Genomic DNA, 11,590 nt, shown 5'->3' on the forward strand with positions numbered 1-11,590 from the left:
ATCTGCAAAACTTCTTAGCCGTATAAAATACTTGGTTTTAACTTTTTAGATAAATACCGAAAAACTGAATAAGAAATTGCTGATTTTTAGAGTCAACATTATGGCTAGTAGTAAAGGAAAACGGTTCTAGACTATTTTTCTTGAATATTAGTACAAATGCAACTGAAGACGTGTACGTTAGAATTCGGCGCCTTAATGTGAAACTATCAATTGGTGGCATGCTAATAATGTTCCCCGAGTTGCGGATATAAAACTGAAACAATATTGATGAATCCCCACAGCTAATGCTTTTGGACAAAACATGATCCATATAAAGTAAAGCGAGCTCGTGCAAGCCTATTACCAATTATACGCTGAGGAGGGCGGGGTTTGGCAGCAAGAAGCTTTAACTGTATAATTGCTTGGGCATTTGTTGCTAAATGAAAAGAAAAAAATACATTTAAAACGTCTAGAAAGATGTAGACAGAACAACGAAAAAAAGCAGATTTGCTTGGTGGTACTGTATTAAAATGTGTAGTGAGTATAACATATATGGTGGGTTTGTTAAAGCATAAATGCCAATATGTTGAAAAAATATGAAAACTCCACTACTGTAATATTTAAATGAGGGAATATTACTGAGAGTATGATTAACTCACGTCCCGATCCCAAAAGTATGCGATAATAATGCAAAATCTATTAGTAAGGATTAGTTCAATATTTTACTGCAACAAATCCATGCATAACATTTTATCTTTCAAGCAGGGATTCAGGCTATATTCACATTGTATCTTGGAATTGCACGAGACTCAATGATAATTCGCTGTCTCGTCTTCCAATTCATTTTCCATAGGCAATTTTCGTTCAGTTGTAATTCAACACTATCGTCCTGCTGATGAATTATCAATAGTTCAATATCATTTTCTAAAAGAAATCGGCAATTTTCTTGAACCAAGATTCTATGCTGGAATCTCCAAAAATGTCTGCCCAAAGATTAAATTTTTGTGGATACTGAGGATTTCCTTCTCTCATAACATGAGTGTTTGAATCACTCCAGATTCTGCAATGATGCCGATTGAGAGTGCCATTCAAATAAAATATGCACCCATCACTAAAGCAACTGTTGAATAGTCGTATGGGCTGATTGGTCAACCAAAAATCAATTTAGTTCTTGATAAAGTTGAGGCTTATACGTATTTTATATGAATCCATTCTTTGTAATTTAAAAAAAAATCGGATGGATGTTCACTATCCAGTTAAAACAGATGCTCGACGAATAGATGGATTTTAGGAAAATTCATTTTTTTATTTGCCTTTCTGAAGTAGGAAGAATTAATGTTTGTTCCAGGGGGTAGCTGGGCAAATTTTATGCGGTTTGCAAAAAATTACGTTCCTCAGCACCATAAATATCAATTTCAGCCCTTTCCGCAATTGAATAAATGATGTTTTGATTGAACATTCGCCAAATCAACTACGTAGTGAGACTCAAATAATAATTAACAGACTTCGTAGATTTGCTGGACAGAAAAACATTCAGACACAGAAAAACAAACTTATTACACTTACAAGGAATTTAATACTTTTAGGGTCTAATAAACATACTTTTGCGGTCGGAATTAATGAAACCTACATCCCATTGAAAATATTTTCCGATTTTATGTCGCAACCATACCCGTTCTATTAAAAAATAATAATTGGGGCGCTTAGAGAGCTTCGGTAAGTAGTATTGAATTAATCTACATTCTCAATTATCGTCCCCGTCATATGTGTTTGTAATTTTTTCTTCGTTACCTTACTTTCCAAAATATTGGCATTTATACCTCTAAAACATCCACCCTGTGTACAACCAGTATATTACAAACAATTGACAAAATTATCTTAGTTTTAAACACACAATTTTCCTGCTGAAAAACAATACATTTCCCTAAATTGCAAGGAAATAATCAAATGTGTTTAGTACAAATAATAAAATTGTATAAAACAAAAAGGAAAATGTCCGAAACAATTCAGCTATTCCCTATGTTAAATACAATACGAATTGAGAAAAGCTCCGGTTTATTCCTATTTATTTACTATGTGAAGCTAATTGCGTTTTGAAAATAAAATCATTTGAACAATAATTACTTCTTTGTATCTCCTGCGGGAAATGTAAGTAATATAGGTATATTTTAAGTATATTTTCCAATACAGAATACAAACATCAAGGTTTTTTTGGGGGGAATTCAGTTACATGTTTACAATGGAGAAACGTTTAAACTTACCAAATTTTCTACTTTTCCTTTTTTTTTACTACCAAATTCTAGCAAAGTGGAATAGTTTCTCTGCCTAGTAAAAGTTGATCAATAGATCAACCTGGATAATAATCCAGCTTATTCGAAGAGATTCTTAATTATACGCGACTATTTTAAAGCGCGATTCTACATGGCATGTTTTATAAACTAGAGGGTGTTTCTTAACTATACCGACACATTTTTACAAATAGCAAGGGACATAAACCAAACATTTCAGCTTTATAAATATTTTTCGAGGTACAGGGCGCTGAAATTAGAAAAATTTCTATAATTTTACCATGATTGCAGTTCTTAATATATTTAGCTGAAATTTAGAATACTATTTTAAGCTCTTGAGCCTACGCCGTTCAATGAACATGTTTCAATGAACATCTTTCATTTGCGAACGTTTTTGGGTGATTTGAAAAAAAAGTAATCAATGTAATTCTGCAAGTATTAGACCGATAGCAGAAGTTTGCCGCTTAACAGAATTAAAATAAGAAGCACTGCTAGCCAAACATTAATCAATTTTATTAACTGCCCAAAGAGAACGGTGTGAAAGAGTTTTGTTAGATGGAAAAACAAAACTGCATTTTTAATTTTAACATTAGTTAATTTTTTTGAGATCGTTTAAGATGTTTCAGTGATTTCAATTTTAGATCACACACTTGGAATCACATTATTAAATATTTGTATACTAAAAAACTAGTATGCCAAATAATTCAACATTTATTCCAAACATTTTAAAAGCGTGTTTTTGTCAACAGGCCTTTTATTTTACGACAAAATCGTAATAGGACTTCGTCCAAAACACAGACATCAAAAGTTACTGAAAAAACGTTAAATTTATTTAAACTGTGTGAATACTTTTGCATCCAAATTCATGAAATTTTACATAATTCCATTCTATCTAGCACGTTTTGACTTTCGTCGATCTTTACGACGACGATGACGCTTGATTGCGGAGAGAAAATTAAAGTTTTATATGTAACCGGCATAGTTAATTTTATATTAAGTTAAGGACCGGTATAGATTAGATGTTCAATAAATTAATAAAACACGATTGTTTAAAAGATTATCTTATGTATACTGTAATATTAAATAAAAAAAATTGTAATAAACATTTAAATCAGATTAAAAATGGTAAGTTCCTTTTTTATGCACAAGCTGTAATATTGTGTACTACAATAAAAGTTATAAGAAACAAAGAAATAAACAAATACTACAGTATAAAATTACTTTTTATTAGAAGCTGATGAATTAATAAGCTGATGATACCTCTAAAGATAAATGCCAATTTTCACTTTTCTAAATTGATATTATTATTTATTAAACAAAATAGTCGCTAGCATAAATAACGACTTGTAAACAGCCAGTAAGCGCGTAAAAAATAATGTATTAGAAAAGGACGTACAATTGAGGCCGTGAAAAAAGTATGGGATTGCAACAACCATACATTTTTGTTGCGGCAAATCATCAGATCGGATTTCAATTACTTAATTCCATTTGTGAGTCATCAAAAATTCAAATATCAATAGATAGAAGAACAGTAAAAAATCTCAATTAATTGCTGTTTCCAACTGTACTTTCATCAATTGCAATAGAGTAAGCTGGAAATGTTGATATTGTCCAGTTTCTCAAACAGCATTTTAGCATTCAACTGATGCTCTTTAATAGCCATTCCCTAATAAATTATTTAGTAAATGGCATCGATCTCCTTGCAAATAAACATGAAAATTAATAAAAACACGACTAAATTTAAATGTTAAAATAAAAGAAAAGAAGGATCTTACACGTCGATCTCTGGAATTTTTTTGATACGCCCAACTTTGATAATTTTTTTGCTAATAAAATTACTCATCAGCATCAAGTAAAAGAATAAATATAATAGGCTATGATAAATATATGCAACAATTAAAGGGTGTTTAATCTGAAGTATTTTGATAAAATTTTTAAAATAAGAAATTAACATTCCGTTAAATATATTGGTTTATGGTAACTGATGGTTCATGATAAACCGTTTGAATGAAATATTGATGAACTTGATGCAAAACTATTGTCAAAAACACAATTTGTAGTTGTTAAGCCGCAAAGTAAGTTATTATTTGTATTTAGCTTCTGAGCTAAACTTTCAATAAACTTTGCTGAAGTGCCTAAATGATATCTATTCTGACCTTTGTCAGATAGGCCAGTTCATGTTAAAGTTCAAAGTGTAACTTATGTACGCTTATTCAGTTTCAGATGTCACGCTGATACGAACTCTGAAATTTGCCTGGTGGTTTATTTTTAGTATATAATACGATCAATTGATTTACCCTTTAAATGGCAAATTAGCGATGAAGACTACAAATCCTCTGGAAATTCTAGACTGTTTCTGAATATCTAGGACCCTAACTCTCACTTCTCTCTCTACTTTCAATGTTAATATTTCCAAAAACCATTTCATATATCCAGAAATTGAGCCTGCTTTTCGACATTCTGGTAACTCAATTTATCAAATGAGTTTACCTAAATAAGCAAATTACGGCCAACCTACAGTAACACTAACCTGTAAAGATTCTTTGCCTAGCCTGATGTAACTGGGCCTTATTTCTGATCCTTACGCAAAGGTGGATCATCGCAAACATTGTGGCGATCATGATAAGACTTTGAGCCAGTAGTGGATACTCAAAGTGTTTTCCAAACCTTTAAAACAGGATAGTAGCAAATATGGCCCAGGCACAAAATACAACTTACCAAAACAGTATCCTCAGTGTGTTTGCAATCAAGAGGGCCAAACACACCAGCAAAGAAAACCCATCCGCATCTTTGGTCCGTTTGATTTGCCTATATTGGGGTATATAGGGTATAATACCTCCAACCACCATTGCCCCGGCACTTATCCAACCCACGACGTGCCCCACTGTCAAAGACAGTTCGTCAGATATTACCCAATCCATCGTTTATGCTTTGTTTCAACTATTTGAAGTAGTTTTATACTATTTACATAGTTTGTTGAACGGAAAACATAGTTTGTTCTCCAACACTATAGGACTTAGACAGCTGATCTGATACACCACAAATATTTAATCGGTGACAACTGACAACTGGCAGCGGCACTTAAATGGACGAGATGCCAAGTTGCCAAACAGAATAGCAAGCATTAGGTTTCTTATGAATATACAATTATCTTTTACATAATACTATATTTAAACAATAATCCAATACGTGTAACTTTAATTAAATTACTTACTGAAGCCGTAGGGCCCCGCTTTAAAGCGAAATAAAATACACATATCTAGCACGTTAGGACGTATATCCGTTCTTTTCTAGACCACTTGTTTCCGACAGAAAACTACTTTTTCCATAAACTAAACTATTAATTGACGATGTGTATTAATGTGGTAAATTAAGTAACACCTCAAAGTTTTGTAAAAAGTAAATTTTTGCCTTTACCAAGAATCCCGGCAAATTTTTAATGACAAACATACAATATCCAACGTCTTTCATGTTATATTTGAGGACATTTGAGGGAGGTCTTCAAATTGTGTTCCTCAAAATTTAACAATATCCAAAATGTTTCCGCACGGAGAATTTAAATTGATCAAATCTGCAAGACCAGGGTGTTATTCATGTAAGCAAATATAATTGGTAAACCGATATAATGAGATAATTTGGTAATTTTTCATCAAAATACTCCTTTGATAATACACTTCACATACTATTTGGCTCTTGGGAAATCTGGACTTTTAACAGCTATGCATCAAACTATTTTATTTTAATTTATATTCATAATATCATATCTAATAAAATCAACAATACAAATCTAACAAAATAATACAACCATGCAATTTTACAGAAGCTCTTCGATATTTGTTTAGACCTTAGGATATAGACTTTAACTATTGCATTTCAATTTACGCAATTCAGTCCTCTTAAAAAATTCAAATACATCAATTGCAACTTGTTTGATGCAATCAGTTCCAGGCTGAACGTTTAAGAAAATTGACTCAAAATGCGTCTTATTAATTGGGGACCATTTTGACGAGACTTTTAATGAATCTTGTAGAATGGTTTCTGGGGACGACATTTGGAACTGCATAGACCAAAATATTGGTGGATTCGTGTGCATTATGTTGAACTGGACCACACCATCGCTGTCCATTTTTAATGTTTTAAATTCCCTAAAATATAACATACTTGACGTTAGAGAACTTACTTGGAAAAGCAACACTAAGCATTTATGAGCTTGAGCGAAAGACAATGGCACTTTTTACTTCTTCACTTTTATACTCATACAGGCCTTATTCAAGGAACTAAACTAAAATTCGTTCATTTGGTTGCTCAAAATACGAAAAAAACCGCCGATTTTGCCGTTTTTTTTTTAATTATCTATAATTAATTTACTTGGTGGTTCTGATTTATTTTCCTGACTGCGTGTACTTGTTATGATATTCCTATCTTTCCTGGGTTTCAGTCAGGTATAAGTGGTATAAATTTTGGCTTAAAATATTCATAACTTGTTGCTCATTCCTATTTGTTATGTAAAAAGGGCTCTTGCCAGATTCTAAATAAATTTTTCTTGAGACGTCGGAGAGACTTTTGCAGAGTCCTGCAGCAAAATCGTGTATATTTTTTTTAGAATTTGAGTTACATTGCAACCATTGCTTATGTTAATACACAGTTTCCCATAAAAAAATCATTATTTTTTACTTTCACATTTTCGGCCTCACAGGGTAAAGCAAGGTTCGGAAATCGGGCTCAAACTATTGGCCCAATATTCTGACATCCTTCCGAACAACTTGGCTCGTTTTTAGCAAATGGGGATGACATTTTAATTGAGGACGTCCAGAATTACCCATTGATTTATGATTACGAAACCAAAAATTATAAAATGTTGCCGTAAAAGACAATGGATGGAGAAAAATAGCTGCATCAGTGGGAAAAAATGATACGTAAATTGTATTTGAATTTTTTTAAGGAATTGGTCCTCTTTCCCTCTTCTTCTACCAAAATAAGGGTTAAAAGTTAGACATCGTCCATTCTATCAACAGTTTTCCTCAAATGTACCTCGCGAGCTGATCTCTTGAACTGATCTGTTGCGGCAATAAACGCATCGCCTTAACCACCTTTAGTCTATTCAATCCCGAAAGACGATAAACTGGACTGGAGGCATTTAGAAAATCGCAGTTTGTTAGGTAACAATTCGACAATTCATAGTTCAAGAATGAATATTTCTTGAAACAGAGAGACAAACTTCAGCAAGCTAAAGTCTTAAAACTAATAATTTAAAAGGCGAGCGTGAAGTGATAAAGTAAAAAATTGAACGTATTTTTCTAACTAAAACTGAAAAAAGTCTAGCCTTAATTGATAAGATTTGCGTAGAAAGTGACTCAATATTTTACCTAGCTATAATTAAAAAGAAATCATAAAAATATGTAACATTTTTATACATAGATACACACAATACTTCTCACAAAAAGTCTCGATAGAAATATAGCTTTCTTTAAGATATATATACGATAGACAAATTGATCTGAGAACCCATTAAGAAAGTTTCTCTGTTTTCGTCGACAAATTTACAAAATACTTGAATATACATCCGCGCCGGAAATCTTTGTTATAAAGATTAACTATTTTTTTTTTAATTGTGGAAGTAACCTTTCAGAAATATAATACATCGATTTGATTATATCGGATCTAAATCAAGCTTTCTCAAGTAAAATAAATAATAATGTTACCTTTGGGCCTTGACAAAATCGTAGACGAAGTCAATGCACTTCTCCATAATCATTTGAACTTGATGTAATAAGGACAGCATATCAAAACAGATTCCCAGGGACAACATCAGATTGCTCATCTGCATTTTGTTCATAATGTGTTTTACCAAAAAGGCATTTTGCATAAAGAATATAGAATTTCGCGGATTCGGGTTGAGTTGCGATTTCACTTTTACTTCTACCACTCGACCATCATCTGGATGAATTGTAACCGCGATTTTTACAGCGGAAAAATAGGTGGAGAATGTGTAGCCATTATCTTGAAACGAAATGAGTTTCAGATATATAACATCTGTGTTCTGAAATACTTCCATGATTTGCTGATGTTTGCTTACAACGACTAATTCATTATCCATTTCTGCATCTTGAAGGTCTTCATCACTCTCATTACTTAATGAAACACTGCTTGCGGAAGATGCACGTAGCAAAGACAATCTTTTAACATTCTTTTCTAATTTGGATACATGGTGCTTAGTAGGTACGAATTCTCTAAGATATGCTCTAAATTTATCACATACATCTTTTGCGTAGTTAAGGGTATCTTTACATTTTTGCATTGTGATTGCAGTAAATCTCGATGGGTGATAAATCTTCATTTCTACGTTATTCAAAATTCTATTAGCATCCTTATTTGACCCAATGGAAGATTCCAAACATTTATTAATTGATATTAGATCTGCAGATTTATTCATTGGTTTTTCAACAGATATATCACTAACGTGAAATGATCTACTTTCTAGCAATTGATGGGTATTGTATATACTGGTATTACTGAAAAAGGAAGGTTTTTGAGTGGAACCAAATCCATCAGAAAAATATAGCAGGGCTGAAGTTGTTTTAGAGCCCCTCGAAGCGTCTTGCTGCAGAATAATGGACCCCAAACTGAAACCTTCTTCCAATATACTTAAATTACTTTCGTCTGCGATTAGTTTCTCATTTGTAACTATGCTACACATCTTTTCTATACTATCGTCTTTTGAAACATGATGTTCTGTGTTAGTAGAAACACAAACTAAATTCCTGTTAGAGCTTAGATTTTGAGTAGTTACGTCTCCGCTGCGAATAACACATGGTAAACTCATATTTTTGCTAATATTTGTTGTCTGCTTGGCATTGTTTTCAGTGTTCACCAATGTGCTGGCAGGAAAAACACAAGTTAAACTCATGTCTGCGTTTGGATGTGTAGTCATTCCGTCTCCACTATTATCAATATTCAGCTCCTTGTTGCCAGGAAAAACACAAGTTAAACTCATGTCTACGTTTGGATGTGTAGTCATTCCGTCTCCACTATTATCAATATTCAGCTCCTTGTTGCCAGGAAAAACACAAGTTAAACTCATGTCTGCGTTTGGATGTGTAGTCATTCCGTCTCCACTATTATCAATATTCAGCTCCTTGTTGCCAGGAAAAACACAAGTTAAACTCATATCTGCGTTTGGATGTGTAGTCATTCCGTCTCCACTATTATCAATATTCAGCTCCTTGTTGCCAGGAAAAACACAAGTTAAACTCATGTCTTCGTTCAGGAATTTACTCTGCTCTTTTATATTAGATGTAGAATTGACTTCTTCTTGTGCAGGAAAGAGACAAGTAAATTCCATATCTGTGTTCACAGATTTCTCCTTCATATTCGCCCTAGTTTCGAAATTCGCATCTTGCTTCTCAGGGAAAACACAAGTAAAATCCATGCCTATATCCGGATATATTGTCCGATTTATATTTGATCCAATAACTGTTTTGTTGGTGTCAGTTACTTGCAAATTAACTTTATGTTGCTGACAAGTATAATTCATGTCAACAACCTCTGTTATGGTTTTCGACATTACGCATTTCCTTTTTTTGCCTTGGTCGTTCGGATTTTTCAACGTTTCATCAGTTTCTTGACAGGACACGACGATTTTAATCTCCTTGCTGCTTTGCACAGTGCCTATCACTGAAGATGCTGTTGATAACGTATTATTGGAATCTGTGTGATCAACTATTTCTTCATAAGTATTATCCCAAATGGTATTTTGCACCGGATCGTTTACAAAAGGCTTCACTGTACTGCTGGCAGCAAAACTGACCCGTCGCCGCAATCCACCGACAGTTTCATCTGGAGATTCCATCGAGTCATCTTTGAGCTCAGAAATATTTCGAACTGATCTTTTTAGTGACGAGCGAAGTTTAAACTCCTTTTTGATCTGGACATTTTGAGGTTCCGGTTGATTCTCTTTTTCCATCTTCACTACGGATGAACCTGCAAAATCATCGTTTGTTAAATCGAAGAATCGAAATAAAAATAACTTCATAAGAAAATAAATATATTCATTTCTCTAAAAGATAAATAAAAAAAAAGGTTTAACGTAACGTGATAGGAGTTTTTCAAAGTTTCAAAGGTTTTAGAGCCGTTCAACAATAAGAGGGACTTTGAACCATATCGTTTATTATAAGCCGTTGTCTAAGAAAGGAGTAAATTTGTTAATTTTCATTTATTGTTTCGATTAGTTTGCAAAAAGCTCGTAAATATTAATGCGCTCATTTCACATTTTTTAAAGATTAAATTGATTTTTATTCGATGATGGTGATTTCACAATATGTGAAAATTATATACCATTATTAAATGGTAAATTCAATATTTTATTTGTTTTACTTTCGGTTGAATTAAGCAAAGTTGTGCTAGTGTTTCAAAACTCTTAAACTCTGCTTAACAAACGAATGTCATTCGGACAAGTTAATCAAGTATCAGCTCAATACGTTTCACAGAAATATGATTATTCTTCGATACTTTGGCTATTTTTAAAACGGGTTTTTACTTAAATATTATAATAAAACTTTTCCTCGACTGATTTTATGTTTGTTTTTAAGCTTATTTGAGAGATATGTTGAAATTATCATCAAATTTATTTTAAGTAGGTACTGATATCGTAATGCGGTAATCCCAGGCACCCCCAGAACCTTTAGATTACTAGCGAATAATGGTAATCGGAAATTTACATCTTTCAGAACATCGTCTTGATCAGCATAAAATAACGCATAAATTAACTTGACTTAGAGAGATACAATAATATTACATTAGAACACGGTAATTCTTAAATTTTAAAAACCTTTTTGTTGGGTCTTACATCTCAAATTTTGTGTTTTTTGCAGACAGAACTTCCTCACGTTTTGTGCTTCAAAGTGATAAATGGTTCTCTTATTTTTCTATAAAATAAAGGACAATTATTTATCAAAATGTAATCAAGAAACTGTAGCGGACACCCGCTAGTTAATAGTTTCTTGATTATCTTTTGATAAAGGATTCGTTCTTTATTGAGAAATAAGAGCACTATTTATCGAAATTTTCTTTTCGAAAGAAGGAAACTCAAAATGTTGAGGAAAAAAAGGTTTCGGAAACATGTCAATAAAATATTAAAATTAAAAATATATGCCAAAAATAATTATTTTTTATATGATTTGGAGTCTTTTGGCAGTATAGATTCAAGCAATAAGCTCGAATATGTAACGGTACGGAAAAAGGCTATCGACCCAATCGGTCTTTCTGCCCTTGTTTAGTACATATGTCTTAGCCTAGCTTATTCTAAAATTAATTTCTATTCCTAA

The 11,590-nt window shown here is 32.6% G+C and overlaps 2 protein-coding genes across 2 annotated transcripts in view; both read right to left on the bottom strand.

Moving 5' to 3' along the window:
- LOC109540324 (solute carrier family 66 member 2) overlaps nt 1–5,351 on the bottom strand; it is a gene marked incomplete in the record, with an annotated part of 8,069 nt that extends 2,718 nt beyond the window's left edge. The window contains 2 exon segments of the mRNA XM_048665203.1: nt 4,798–4,934; nt 4,986–5,351. Coding sequence (XP_048521160.1) covers nt 4,798–4,934; nt 4,986–5,188 — 340 coding nt within the window.
- Nucleotides 5,352–5,873: 522 nt separating this feature from the next.
- LOC109540323 overlaps nt 5,874–11,590 on the bottom strand; it is a 7,906-nt gene continuing 2,189 nt past the window's right edge. Inside the window, exons 2-3 of the mRNA XM_019908662.2 lie at nt 7,970–10,247; nt 5,874–6,412 (exon numbers count right to left, since the gene is read on the bottom strand). Coding sequence (XP_019764221.2) covers nt 6,127–6,412; nt 7,970–10,230 — 2,547 coding nt within the window. The 5' untranslated portion in view covers nt 10,231–10,247 and the 3' untranslated portion in view covers nt 5,874–6,126. The remainder of the gene's footprint in view (nt 6,413–7,969; nt 10,248–11,590) is intronic.

This window comes from Dendroctonus ponderosae, unplaced genomic scaffold (assembly GCF_020466585.1).
Source record: "Dendroctonus ponderosae isolate FM_Combo_2020 unplaced genomic scaffold, Dpon_F_20191213v2 Dpon_F_20191213_3, whole genome shotgun sequence".
In the NCBI taxonomy this organism is placed as follows: Eukaryota; Metazoa; Arthropoda; class Insecta; order Coleoptera; family Curculionidae; genus Dendroctonus; species Dendroctonus ponderosae.